At 37.1% G+C, this 15,478-nt stretch overlaps 1 protein-coding gene across 3 annotated transcripts in view; it reads right to left on the bottom strand.

The window, feature by feature from the left end:
- Window positions 1-8,261: 8,261 nt before the first annotated feature.
- The window catches only part of gapvd1 (GTPase activating protein and VPS9 domains 1), a 94,095-nt gene continuing 86,878 nt past the window's right edge, over window positions 8,262-15,478 (bottom strand). For all 3 annotated transcript variants that reach the window (XM_039764440.1, XM_039764439.1, XM_039764441.1), the window contains 2 exons: window positions 13,991-14,188; window positions 8,262-10,630 (listed from right to left, as the gene is read on the bottom strand). In XM_039764440.1, the coding sequence (XP_039620374.1) occupies window positions 10,490-10,630; window positions 13,991-14,188 (339 nt within the window). In that variant the 3' untranslated portion in view covers window positions 8,262-10,489. The remainder of the gene's footprint in view (window positions 10,631-13,990; window positions 14,189-15,478) is intronic.

Below are 15,478 nucleotides of genomic sequence, written 5' to 3'. Positions count from 1 at the left end.
TTTAAGAGAATGGCTGCTCACAGCTGTAATCAGCAGCTAATTAACAAGACAACCAGCAGCTTTTGGCTGCGACGCTTGGTTTATTCTGCATGTCATACACTTGACTCAGATAGAGAGATGAGGTGGACTGAGAGGTCGTGGTCCTGGACTTCATGCTCCTTATAAACCAAAATGCTGCTACGGCCACTGAAACCCAAGCACCACTATGGTGGTGAAGCGTTACTGACACAGAAACAAGATAACAAACTGTATACTGGAATGTAGGAAATTAGGTGGTGTTCTTTTATCATCACATTGTCAACGTTCACAACTGCAACCTTACATTTCTGTTAAAAACCAGGTTTTCTGGCATCAGCCCCCGTTTTCAAGGTAAACTGGCAGCGGATTGGTAGAATTTAAATAGCAGCAAAGCTTCAGTGAAAGCTGTGGACCGAGGTGCAAAGCAGTGATGCCATGCCAACTGTAAGGCAAGGCTTCTGCTTGGTCACCTTCTGTACGTTGTAATTCCTGCACTTTACACTCATGGGGATTGCCATGATTCTCAAACAAGAGAACATCCCATTAAAAAGTTTGCAGTGAATATGGAGAAATCCATCATGACATCCGCCCCCCAGTTCCTCCTGTTCGTGCACTTTAAACTGCCTGGGTGGAGAGAGCAAAAGAAACTGAACAGAAGACTTGGCACTGAGAAAATAGGAAGCTAAAATTGCTGTTATACATTCAGAACCTTGGAGCACAAGGTCATTTATTTGCTGGTTGTAATGAGCGTGTCAACAGAGGAGACAGACAGACAGACCATTGCAGCTACTTGGCCCCTGGCATATAAGAAGCATTTAGTTGCTACAGTATCTTTTGCCATTTTAACTATTACATCACTATATGGCATAAGAACAAAAAACAGATCTTAAGCATATAAACCAACTTAAAGCGCAGTGGCTATACTCCGATATGGCATATTTGCATTATTAATTGGATAGTAATGTTAACTTCATTTAGTTATTCATTTAAATCAGTGTTTCTTAAACTTTTGTTTCTCACAACCCGATTTTACCATCTTTGTGTCCACAAGACCCAGAATCACTGCCAAAAGTCATCCTACAGGGGACGTGGGTTGTTCCCCTTGGAGAACTGAGAATGTTGATGCATCAAGAGACACTGCAAACCGTAGGCGTCCCTTTCCTATTCAATCCAATTGTTAATCACGACTGTGCACAACCCAAAAATCAGACAACTTGGGAAACCATACTTTAAGAAACTGACAAGTGCAGTCAGAAGGTGGAGGCTGTGCAGCTATACCGTTAGTATCGTTAAGCACATGTATTGATTTGTGTGCTTTGAGTACTAAAATCGCAATCTCCTGTAGCTCTACATTATCAACCCTCTGAACGGCAATCCTTTTGACAGAGTGTGACACGCCGTTTACTTTAAATAGTTCTTATTTTCACGTATGTCGCCGTCAATTCTTTTAACCTCACATCCAACACTATTTTCATAATGGTGAACAAGTGATAACATGTCAATTCACTTTTACTGCTAATCTGTTGATGTCTTCAAATGCCAATGTATAACCTGATTTTACCGAAAGGGTTTTCCCTTGCCACATCCATCCATTTTCTAACCCGCTGAATCCGAATACAGGGTCACGGGGGTCTGCTGGAGCCAATCCCAGCCAACACAGGGCACAAGGCAGGAACCAATCCTGGGCAGGGTGCCAACCCACCGCAGGACACACACAAACACACCAGGCACACACTAGGGCCAATTTAGAATCGCCAATCCACCTAACCTGCATGTCTTTGGACTGTGGGAGGAAACCGGAGCGCCCGGAGGAAACCCACGCAGACACGGGGAGAACATGCAAACTCCACAAAGGGAGGACCCGGGAAGCGAACCTGGGTCTCCTAACTGCAAGGCAGCAGTGCTACCACTGCGCCACTGTCCTGCCCTCCCTTGCCACAGGATATGTTAAATTTAAACACATGCAATGCGCTCTTTGCACAGATGGCAGACACATTTGTTCATTTCACTGGGGGACTGCTTAGGAGGCATTTTGGTTGTGGACAGTTTATTGTAAACAGAAGCTTGTTGTCTGTTGGACCAGATTATCAAGAGTACCATTGGTCTTTGCAGTACAATCACCGTCCCAACTTTGATCGCCGCCTCCATGAGGCCTTGGATCGGTTTAGAAAAGTGACATTCAGTGAGCCATCTTCTTCTTCCCATCCATTTTTAAGCAAATTCATTTGTGGTTGTGTCAGGATGTGTACAGTATATGACATGCCTGGCTCTGCAACACAACCCCGTACCTAATAACAGTTAATTTCTCATTACAACCATTTGGTAGACTGCCGTTCTGTCCAGGTTTTTGCCTTCAGTCCAATGTGGCCATAACAGACTGTGGCTTACCACAACCTTCACTTTAACCGAACAGGGCTGAATACGTATGAAACTTCAAAACAGTGTGAATATCACACATTCAGATCAGTTAATGTAAGGACATGTCTGCTTACCTGGCATAGTGCGTAGTGCTCCAGAAGCTTATCCTGTTACCTCTGTTCTTCACACCATCTGTAAGATGCAACCTCAACTTGCCTCACACCTTTCAACGTCTCAGGCAGGTCTGCTTCTCACTACGCGATCATGGATGAAACAAATGCTTTAAATATTGCTTAAAAGAAAGTTACCAGGACTTTCATTAAAAATAAGTAAAATAAATAATCAAGAATGCATTCAAACACTTTTAAACATTACAGATTCTTTTATAATTTAACTAATGTTAGCCAAAACGTCCTGCAATAGAGCCCTAACCTTCAGAAATATGGTAGTGTTTAATCCCTTTTATTATAAAAGATGTCCAAGCACCTGTAAATAGTGAGCTTGTTTGACAATTTTATCAGAAGGCTTGTAAAGTTTAAAATCCAACGCATACCCAGGCAAACTGATCAAAGGGGAAGGCTACACTGTGGACACAGTCCTGTATGTAGTAATCAATACATAATGTGAAAGTCCAGGAGTGGCCTGGAGTCAGAGTCGTCCAGATCTCAATCCGATGGAGAATTTGTGGCTGGACTTCACAAAGGCTGTTCACTCGCAATCACCATGACCTTGACAGAGCAAAGAAGAATGGAGATATATATATATATATATATATATATATATATATATATATATATATATATATATATATATATATATATATATATATATATATATATATATAGCAAAATACCTAAACATAGACGGAGAAGTAGTGTGTTAAAGAAGTAATGAAAAAGAAAAGGAAACATTTTGAAAATAACGTAACATGATTGTCAATGTAATTGTTTTGTCACTGTTATTAGAGTTTCTGTCATATATATATATATATATATATATATATATATATACACACACACACACACATCCACATATATATACATATCTACATATACACACATACATACATACATATATATATATATATATATATATATATATATATATATATATATATATATATATATATATATATATATATATATATATATATATATATATATACACACACACACACATATATACAGTCTTTGGGGTGCGAGCAACTGTTGCTGGGGGTGGCAGAATCCATGAAGGAAGAAAAATGAAAAACATTATTTGTACAAAATCTTAATTTATTTATCCATTCCTAAATAATTAAATGGGCAGGCTATTTCATATCAGTGCAATGCTGCTTGTTAAAACGGATGACTCCCGCTCTTACGTGCAAGTCTGCATGGATATTATGAACTATCGTTTCTGTTCAAGTTCTATTTAAATTTTAAATAGAAGGAATTTTTATTTAGTCGACAGATTATTATTCCGGAATAAATCAACTCAAACCTTAAATAACTTATAATATTTTGCTCTCCATAAAAATATATCCTGTCTAAATTATACAAGTTAGAAATAAAGTAAACGTTAAAAGAACAAACATTCAAATTTCTTTACTCTTATGTAATTTTATATAAAAATAAACTTAAATTTTAAATATCCCAAAAGATTTTGCTCTCCATAAAAATATATCCTGTCAAAATTATACAAATTCAAATATGAACATGGTGCATAACAAAACCTGGAAATATAAATAAAATTTGTTCTTTTCAGCAATAACAAATCAACTCATTCAGTTGTCTTTGCTATTATGTCATTTTATCAGAGCTGGGCGCCTGGCATCTTTTTTTGGCAATAAGTTTATTTCTGTTTGCTGTGAGGTTCTGTGTTGTGGAGATTCTCAGGATGGACTGCAGGTGCTCATCAGTGAGGCGACTCCTGTGTGCTGTTTTGTTAGTCTTCATGACTGCAAACATGCACAAGGTTCGAGCCGCATGTAGACGGAGCTGGAGCATTTGTGCGGGAATGGAGTGAATAAACTGTGCGGCCCGTGCAGTATCGTACTTTGCCTTCAGTGTGCCATTACACTGCAGCTCAATCACCTCCATCTGAATCTGCACAGGTGCAGTTTCCACATCGATGGCAAATGGGTGGCGAAACAACTCAAAATTCTTTTTTTGTTCTTCAAAGTCACCAAAGCGGAGTGCGCTCAGTTTATCAGCAAAGTGCGTATTTGGGAACACCGTTGTGCCGACTTGGTTCAACATTACTTGGCAACAGGGAAAGTGGGGCAAGTTGCACTGGTGCATTTGTGTCTCCCATAAATGTAGCTTCACTTGAAATCACTTTGTGATTTTGTACGGGTAAAAACGTCTGCTGAAGTGTCAGATTCTTCTTTAACTCTTCTGCTTTCTGTATCTTGTGCATTGCATTCAGGTCTTTCAGGTTATCTTGATGTTTTGTCTCATAGTGCCGTCTTAGATTAAATTCTGTAATTACAGCCACATTAGCTCCACAAATGAGACACACGGGTTTACCGGCAATGTCAGTAAACATATACTCAGCCTCCCATCGGTTTTTAAAGGCTCTATGTTCAGAATCACCTTTTCTCTTCGGCATCGTGTGGGCTAGCTTTGCAATAACTTGCATCATAAGCTAGACTTGATTAACGCGGTAAGTGTTCGTCAAGGGAGCTGAAGCGCTGCATTATGGGATCTGTAGTTTATTGTGTTGCCAGCGCTTCATATCCCATTAATAACAATAATACAGTATATAAAATGATCTGCGGGCCGGATATAATTACACACCGGGCCGGATGTGGCCCATGGGCCTTGAGTTTGACACATATGGACTAAATAGAACTTGAAAAGAAATATTTTTTCGAATGTGATCACATAATTCAGATCGAGTTGACGTGCACTACAGTACATCGAGCCTGCGTGCTATTGTGGTTTTGCCTGTGTGCCTCAATAAGTTACCCTCCCCTCGCTCTTACTTTTTTACCGTTCATCTAATGAATACACTGAGTATGGCTTTACCAAAACAATCATTGATCGCGAATAAAGTATCCATTATTCATAAAGCTTCAATTGGTGATCTGTGTTTCTGCGTTAACCGCATATTTTTTCATACGTCTCAAACCAAGGGGATGCGAAGGTAAAATGAATCGAGAAACACGTGTACATACTTAGTACATCCCCTCTCGGGAATCGAACCTCGGACGTCGGCACTAGAGGCGAAGGCTCTACTATTGCGCCATGGCGTGTGGTTTGTCTATTTGAGCGTAGCAGTGTAATTCGGTTTTTGTTCAGCAATCTTTGAAACTGTTGGTTTTTGTCTGCGCACTGTGTCAGTTCACGTGAGCCGCTAAATATGGTTTTATATGTAACTCGCTAGCTTCTAATTGTTTCGCTGCCTTCTTAATTATATAATGCATGTTTTCTTCAGCGCTTTTTGTAGCTCTTCCTGGTTTTCTATGTAATGCGTGATTACGTGAGAGGCGTGATGATGTCACACAAAACTCCACCCCCCACGGCTTTCGAGCTCAACTCCATTACAGTAAATGGGGAAAAATAGCTTCTAGTTATGACCATTATGCGTAGAATTTCGAAATGAAACCTGCCCAACTTTTGTAAGGAAGCTGTAAGGAATGAGCCTGCCAAATTTCAGCCTTCTACCTACACGGGAAGTTGGAGAATTAGTGATGAGTCAGTGAGTGCTTTGCCTTTTATTAGTATAGATATATAAAGACAAAGCTGATAATGAAAGAGACCTGAGCACACAGACACAGGCTGTCATGGCTGCCATCCACTAAATACTGACCTAAAGAGGGTGAATGCTTATTTGATCAACGATTCTGTGTTTTATATTTCTAATTAATTAAGATCACTTAGCTGATACCTTTGACATTATGAGTCTTTTTTCTCTTCAAAAGTCTTTATATATATATAAAAAAAAAAGTGGGGGTTTGTTCAAATTTAATCCACTAGGATATCAATGACATGCAACAATAAGATGTGGAAAAACCCCCAATATCTGGAAGTACATATTGTGTGCATATTTATCTTATATGCTGTACATATTTATCTCTAGCTATACAAATATATGCTACACATAAATTGTATTTATCTTTTCAGTTGTTTTTTTATTGTAATTTACTTTAGACAGCTGTTCTGAGAAGATAGGCAAGTAAGCACTTCATTGTACTGACCACACATTAAGCATCTACTTGACTTGACTAAAGACGACAGTTTGCTGGGTGCTGTGTTGGTAGTTGGGAGTCCTAGGCCCTAAATTATGCTGGTCTACACCAAAATCCTCCCAAGCAAAACAGATAAATAATAAAAATTGTATACTTTACAGAATTGTGTATTCCAAATCCATTTTTGAAATTGGAATTCTGTTAATGAGATATCGGATTCAGAGAAAAAAAGTTTTCAAAAATACTGATGTTTTTAAAAAATGGTTTACCTTTGCTTTATGGCATAAGTATGTTTCAAGCTCAGAATATTATTTAAAGTACATTTTGAGCTGAAACATGGCAGTGTTCCTCATTCATAATGTTCGATGAGGTAGAAACAACCCAAAAATCAGCATTGGCTATGCATTTTTTTCTTTTCTTATTCTTTCCAAATAGCCCAAAATGTATATATAGAACGTTAAAAAGATGTCCTTTTTTGTTCAGAAGAGAGAAAGTTGCTGTTTGAATCGTTTTTTTACAGACAAATGCATTGTCAGGTTGATCCATCTATTGTCTTGACCAGATAACAAGGGCAAACAGTCAAAGAATACACAGCTGTTATTTATTGAAGGAGGAAGAAAAAAAAGTGAGAGACACATTTTTCTTCGGATCCCAGATGAGGAGCTCCTTTCTTCCAACAAAGCACTTGGTTGAAACTGGTCTTAAAAAATCATTTTCCTACACTCTCTTTCGGACTTGTTTCCCTGAAAACACAGCAGCAGCCTCTGATGAACATTGGGAGACGGTCCACCAGGACATCTCCAAAATGGAGAGATGTCACAGTGGAAAGGGGTGTCAGTCCATTTTAGTGGACACCGCAATACTTTTCAGAGGATTATAAGAGAAAATAAACTACCAAGTGACTACTTATTATAATACTTATATTTAAAAGTTATATATGTAACATTTTCAATTCAAAATAATCTTAATATATATATTACGTTTTTGTCTCTAAAACAGTGCGTTTTCATTTTATATGTCCATCTCTTAAAAACTGGATGCGACAGAGCAATTCCCTTGCCAGATTTGGACACAGGACTCTCAGATCTACCAAGAACACTTAAAACATTTGACAGGAATAATTTTTTTTGCAGACCATTGTAAAAGATGGGATATTAAGCAGCTGTGGCCAATGTATTTAATTTTAGGCCAATTAGCTAAAGATATTTATAAACATTTTAATGACATTAATGTGAACATTTCAAATAAAATAGTTAATAAAAAAGCAAACAAAAGCATACATAAATACAGATAAAGATTTAGAAATACACTGGATCAACAAACCTTATTCCTTTGAAGCATAACATAAGACCAAGGGTTCCTTCTAGGAAATGTGTGAAATCAACAGACTGTGAATTAAAAGTGCCTTATTTGTGCCCTCTGTAACTCCTAATTACTAAGCTGGCACGTCCTCCTGTCAACCCTTCTCCCCCAGTGCCAACATACTCATTTTTAGGCTAATGAGTGTCGTAAAGTACGTGTGAGGGTCCAATGCACAGTCAAGTCAGAGATTTTGCTCTGCGGATATTTTACAAGTGTGAAATTGTCAGAGATGCCTTTGTAATTTCATATTGTTACGGAAAAGGCTGCAACAGACTAAATTCCACCATTTCCCAAAAAAGAATAAAGAATACTAAAGGTAAATTATATTCCACACAAAGCACACACGATGTTCTTAGATAAACCTCTTTTTATTCTGATCTTTAGAAGGCTATAATACATTAATCACATTAATGACAATATCATTCCCATATTGGCAGGATTGTGCAAGCTTAAGTATTGAATACACGTCTACCAATTGTTAGTTTTTAGTACAGAGGGGCCCACAGCCTTTCTCACAGCAGTCTCGGCTGGTGAGTTTTGTAATCATAATCAGGAAAATATTTTAATGTGCAATTTTGTTATTATTATTAACCCCTCCCTCCCAACCCAAAAATAAAAAAAAAACATTTTTTGAAGTTGTGTTCTTCTATTAGTTTTATCCCCTTCAAATATTTAAAAATTCAGGAGTCACTATCATCCACTCCCTTATTTGCTAGACAACTAAGGAACCTAGGTCACTAATTAGACAAAAATTAGAAACTGCATCTCATATGCACATTTTTTTTAATAAAACCATGGTGAACGATGAATACTCCAACTTGGCAGCCTTGCCAGCATTACAATGACCCATTCATCGCTCGGGGGTCTGGAAGTGACCGGTGACATCACATATTTGTAGGACCTTAAGAGGCTCACCTCGACCTGAATTTTGTGAGTTCTGAACTTTCTATTGCAAATAAACTGCTTAGCACAGGCAATTCGATTTGGACTATACATCCTGTGATGAATAATTTTCAACTACTTTTTGAAGAAAAAAATAAAAAATAAAACAACTCAGTAACTTCTCAGCAGTGATAAGACTATAAAACTGGCATCCTGGGAATAAAAAAGGGATTCTAATGAAAGAACATCAGCTTATTATAACGTAATATTTGGGACTGAGTAAACTCCTGACAGCTTCTGCTTCTATTTCTAACAAAATGTTGCACTTTTTGTAAAAGTGATAATAAAAACAAAAGTATGGGCAATAAAATGATACAAATGGGAGCAAGGAGACAAAAAGTATAATGAAGAGGTCCTCTGAAACAAAGCCAGCTTTCTCTTTCTAATTTGTGTCTAACTTCAACAACAGAAACAAACTGAAAACTCTTTATACTAATAAGCAAAATTTGGAAAAATATCTGCCTGAACTGCTTACAGAGGGTGAAACATTCATAGGAATCACAAAATAAAAGCCTAATAAATCAGCAAGGGTGTGCCTTAAGAGTATATCTTTAATAGACAGGGAAAGAATAGCTGTTTTTGGCATCATGAATTTATAAAGACCACTAGTGCACAGCCAAACCTCCATGTGAAATGCCAGTGGGTGTCACCGGCAACCTCAGAACTCCTTTCCTGTCTTAACTACCCGACATGCTCCACTGTCACCTCCTACTATGGCTGTCCTCACCTTCAGATGTATCAGTGTTTTCTTACATGTGATAAAAATGGCTTTCTACTTAACCTTTACATTTTTTCAGTAAGGTGAGGTAGCATCTGCATAATGAGCAAAACATTTTTAAATAAAGATATAACATTTCATTCTTTCACCTACAAAAAATATATTAACATCTAAAACAGATCTGGATCAGAATCCTGATTGTGATTCTCCCTAAAGCAGAGGGGGCTGACATCTCAAAGAAAGGGAAAGGAGACCCCAAAGAAGTAATCCACAGGTCAACATGATCCACTTGGACATGGGGAGGGTATGATGCAGTCTCCCCAAAGGCACTGGTTACAGGCAGAGCCCCCTAAACAAGATTCCCTGTGGCTCCAAACCCCACCCTCACCAGCCCCCACAACCCCACCAGAAATTGCACCATTCAGTACAGTAACGCAGAGCAAAGACGCATAACTTGCCCATAAGCTGCCCATTCAGATATAATCTTCTCTTTTTTCCCCAAAATACTACTTTGAGTCAGTTACTCAAGTTTAAGGGAAGCACGTGCCTGATAACCCAGCTCAACTTCATTCCAGTCCTTGTGACTCCAGAGCTTGCACTTAAGCTCACTTAAAAGGGACAGGTCACAGTACAAGAGTAAATGACACTGCTCCTCCAAAATTAAAGAAAATTATTAGCAGAAGCATGGTCCCTTTTTTCAGTGCTAACCTGTTAGCAACACAGGACAGAAATAAAAAAAATATGAAACAGAAACAACCACCAATCAAGTCTTATATGATTTTCTTTAAATGCCTCTACTTTATGTACAAATATACAAAGAAAAATAAAAAAGTAATTCTTCTGCCTGGGAAGCATTTGGTGAGTACAACTCATGTTTTTCTCCCTTAACAGTCTGCTAATGCAGCTGGCATTCTGCATCACTTGCGATCGTCAATGGTTTTAATGAATTCAACGGCTGCTGTGAACTGCATCCACCAATAAGATTCCTCTCCGCTCATCCGGCTGGCATAAAAATTATTGATGTACTGGATGGTGGACAGCAGGCAGGGAGGGTTAGCCTGAAGGGATGAGCCAAAGAGAGAAACTGTTAGTGGAAACGATAATGCAGAGGATCACTTACACTAAGAGTCAGACACACTGCCATAAATATTAGAGCTGAACGTGCATCTGCAACAAGGGCAGCAACAAAATACTAACAATACAATTCAAACACTGCAGCTTAAATAAACACTGAAAACAAAGTGAGGCTGAAGACATAGTGGTGATATATGGGGAGAAACTAGTGCCACAAGCATATCCGATTCTACCAACTCATATATACCAAGCACAGGTCAGTTATCCAATCTGCTTTACTTATCTTAAACAAAATTAGAGTTATGTAGTGCAGTCTCCAAAAGGTTCTTTGTCATTACAAATTAGAATTAAATTTCCCTACTTAAAGGAAAAACTCAATTCCAAAAAAAAAATGTATTTTTTTAATATGTTACTTGCCCCATGTAGTTTGTAAAGATGGCCACAAAAATACTTCATTTCATGTTTTCATGCATTATGGAGATAGCATTTCTGATATAATGAGCTCTATGGTGACCAATGGCAGACAACATCAAGTAACATCATAAAGTACACGAAAAAATGTCATGTTACTCACATCACATAATCCACGTGTAATCATTCAGTAGTATGCTCACATCATCTTAAAAGAACTGTATTTTACTAAATTGTTGTAAATAAATTATTTATGGAAGACACTCACATAAAGGAAAAAGAAATGCGCTAACATGTGAACAAGCTTTTGAATTATAGAATATAAATATAATGACAGGAGGCAGTCTAAGTGGTGAGCCACAACTGGAGTATCTCTGCATTATTTAGCCACTGTGAAACCAAAAGGGTAAACTGACATTCTGCTTGTTGTAGAATCTTGGATATGCACAAGTATGAACGACATTCTCTTCCTGATGATGTTTTCATTCACTTTTCTTTAACATGTTTCTCGGTGCACACTTTTGTGGGTATCGCATGTAGCACAATGTTAGCCAAAAACTACAATGTGACTGGACTCCTAAATAATGAATGAAGTACGGAGGCAATTCTTCAGTTCAAATACTCAAGCACATATAAACTTATTCAATTTTTATTCATGACTGTGGTTTATTTAACAATATTTTAGTAAAAAAAAAAAAAAAAACACGTGTTGAGGTGGTTGACAGCATACAACTGGATGATTTCACATATGGATTATGAAACACATGTAACCTGGGATTTTTCATTGACTTTTAGATGTTGTTTGCTGTTGTCCGGTATTGGTCATAATTAGGGCTACAATGATTAGTCAACATCATTGATGACGTTGACGTGTCATAAACAGAACCTTCAATAGAGGTTCCAGTCACAAAGAACCACATTGTTTTTTGTAACTGCAATGCACTACATGAACGTCTGGGGGCAGTATCGTTCTTTATTGTTTGTCAAGACGCACACATTCCTACCAACGCAAGCAACCTGGAGCCGTGATGCCACCGTCTCTTGAGAGGTAAGTTTTAGCGAGTAAAGTTAGTGTCACGCGTTAACGTTAATGTTTGTACTATAATGTGTATGTCAAGGTTTCGACAATGATAGTTAACCCTTAAACTGAAACATATTTGGAGGTTAATGGACCCCTAGACACCAAATACATTTTAACTGCACTTTTTAAGTAAACAACACAATTCACAAAGAAAATGTAAAATTTTAACGGAACACTTTTTTTTCATGCAAAGAGCATCACAATTACTGCAACACTAATCATTTTACACACTGCAAATGAACTGTAAAAACTATTTAAAAAAAAAACTACTGCAACAACCTATTACTAAATACATTGGTAAACACTGATGATTGCATGCTCGTCTAGTGCAGCGGCTGAATCCCTGAGACAGTGCTGCAGCAGTTCTGCCGTGGCTGGCAGTGGTCGTGAGTTGGCTGCTCAACGAATATACGGCACTGACTGATCACCTCGACATGCTGGCAAATTGCACTGAGAAACAACTTTAGCCGGTTGCAGAGTTCAATGATTGTATGCTGCCGAATATATGTAGACACATATACTCGACTTCGGCGTGCTTCCAAATTGCACTGGAAACCGACTCTAGCTGGTTGTGGCGTTCAACAAATGTACTTTTTATCCGAATATACTCTGCTCCGGTGTGCTGGCAGTAATTACCTTGTTATATATTTTAGTCCGTTATTTTTTTATTTTGACATAATAGAGTACATGAGGTTATAAACTACAACACTTTTCTTTCAGAGTGTGAGGATTAAAATCATCTTTCTCTGTCTGCAAAATCATTCTTATGTATTTCTGCTACATCTATTTCCTCTGAGCGTCTCTTCTCAGCAGCTGGGAACATTGTCTCAAAGAAGAGAGTCAGCCTCACACAAGAGCATGTTGAAATGCTCATGTTCCTGCACTGCAATCAGGAATATATGAACCAAATCTTTTATAAACTGTACATTGTTTTATTCTATTTAAATTGAAGCTTTATTTAAACTTTTAGACTGTTTAAAGACTATGTGCACTTTAGTTTGTATTGATTAATGTATTTCTTTTTTATTGTAATGGTCACGCTAACAAAAACATCTGATTAATTTCAAATTCATATGTTTCTCTGGTTATTATTTTAATTTGATTATTATTAATTTTAATCGTGTTAATGCATAGACATCAGGGTGACATTCACAGGTGGACAGATGTGAGCAGATGAGGCAAGACATGCACTGGAGCCCAGAACAGGATGTGCAAACACATGTCACAGGCATCAAAATAGTCAGGCATGAAATAATCGTAACTAATCGAAAAAAAATTGAATGATTAGTCGACTACCAAAATAATCATTAGTTGCAGCCCTAGTCATAATAGATGCTTATTCTATCAGAAACTCCCATTCTGCATGAAAACAGAATAAAAATGCTAATCAGTTATAATTACCAACAACACGGGGTAACATATAAAAATAATTTTGGACTACTCCTTTAATTGTTTTACTTGGGAAGTGAGGATGTTACATTTTTAATGAAATTTTATAATTTTCACCTGTGACTCAATAGTGAAATTAGGAGTATATTTAAAATAAATAATATGAAGAGATATCCATTATGTTTGGATTCGACATAGTCATGCTTTTATTTTAATATGCAAGTCCAACATTAGTGAAATACTACCATCCATGAGAAATTGTAACACAGACTTGTTTCTTATTGTCTATTGTCTTAAAGAGTATAGTTCAGTTATCATTAACTCTGGAATGCACTAAAAAGTCTAAAAATGTAAGGTGACATTACTAACATATAAAATGTAAGCACATACCAGTAACTAACATGGGTCAAACAGCTCATATAAGCCAAGTTTGCCTACTCCTTTTGACTTCTACTTCACCCACCTTAATTAAGACAAACACCAACACAGGAACAAAATCGTCTGCTCCAGGTACAGAGTCCTCATTGGCTAGGCTCAGAAGATTCATGATAGTTGAACACATCCGAAGGATACATTGCAGCTTATCCCGTGGTGTCTTGTAAGCACGCATCGTTCGAATTTCTGCCTGTGCAGATGGCCAAGGGGCTTCTTTTAAATACACCTGCAGTCAAGAAACAAAGACCAAATCAGTGTCGGACAGAAACACATGCATAGCACCAGTTAGCCTTTAGACAGCAGGTGGTGCAGAAGAGCAGTGTAAAATGCAGAAATGAAGCAAATATTATCAATTCAACAAAGACTACTCAGATCATTTGATGAAAGAAAAAAAAAAGAAGAAGCAATTACATTTTCTTTGATAACAAGTAGGCTTACCAAGCTAGCCAAAAATTAAGATTTAAAAACATATATTTAAATGTAGTAAATATTTGAATGTAGGGTAAATCTACAGGGTGCTAAATTTAGATTTAAGCTTTATGTACATCATTAAAATATTTGTATTATTAACGTTTTAACTTTTTAGCAGGTAGTGCATCTGTTAAAGCACTCATGCACTGTTGCTTTAAAAACATACATTTACACATACATATATACAACACACACACACATATATATATATATATATATATATATATACATACATACATACATACATACATACATACATACATACATACATACATATACATACATACATACATACATATACATATATATATATATGGGGGAGAAAAGAAATTCAGTTTTTGATTATTTAAACACAACCTCCTATTGTGATTCTTTTCTCTAGAGGTCTTAAAAAAATAAGGGGGCAGAGGAAGCAGTCACTTAGTAATATACTGAGCACAATACTTTGCAGTGCAGGATGCCAGATGGGTGCTGCAAGCTGGCTAATGAATAACATACAAGGACAAACTAAACTCATTTTCTCTTACCACCACCGATAAAGTCACAGCAATAATGTAACAGAGGCTACATTAATATTTTTTATTCAACCTTACTGTTTTAGGCATTGTATGTAAAAAGTCAGCAGCTACACAAGAACCAATTTGTATGTAGACTAAATAAGTGGATATTGAAAAAGCTCTTTAAAATTGTGATTTTAAAGCTGTTGTAATATCAAAATGAAATTCAGAAATGTTAGTTATTCTTCACGGTCTTCAGTGATAGAAAAAAAAACAGTTTTTCTTGGTATGATGGATGTGTAACAGTTAGATAGGCAGCACTCTATTAGTCCCAAATGGAAATTTAGTTCTAGCACAAAGCAGCGATAAGTCAGAGATCTCGTGTTTTATAGTGATCCAAAATGGGATCAGGAGAAGAATGATGCTGCTGGGGAAGCTTTGAAAAAACTAGAAATACTAAAAAATTGTGTCATGTTTTGTAGCATATGGTGTTTGCGAAATCAGTACTCCATTGACATTTAGTTGCTTTCTGCATAATCACAAATACC

This window comes from Polypterus senegalus, chromosome 9, assembly GCF_016835505.1.
Source record: "Polypterus senegalus isolate Bchr_013 chromosome 9, ASM1683550v1, whole genome shotgun sequence".
In the NCBI taxonomy this organism is placed as follows: domain Eukaryota; kingdom Metazoa; phylum Chordata; class Cladistia; order Polypteriformes; family Polypteridae; genus Polypterus; species Polypterus senegalus.
This window is presented reverse-complemented; position numbering and strand designations above follow the sequence as displayed.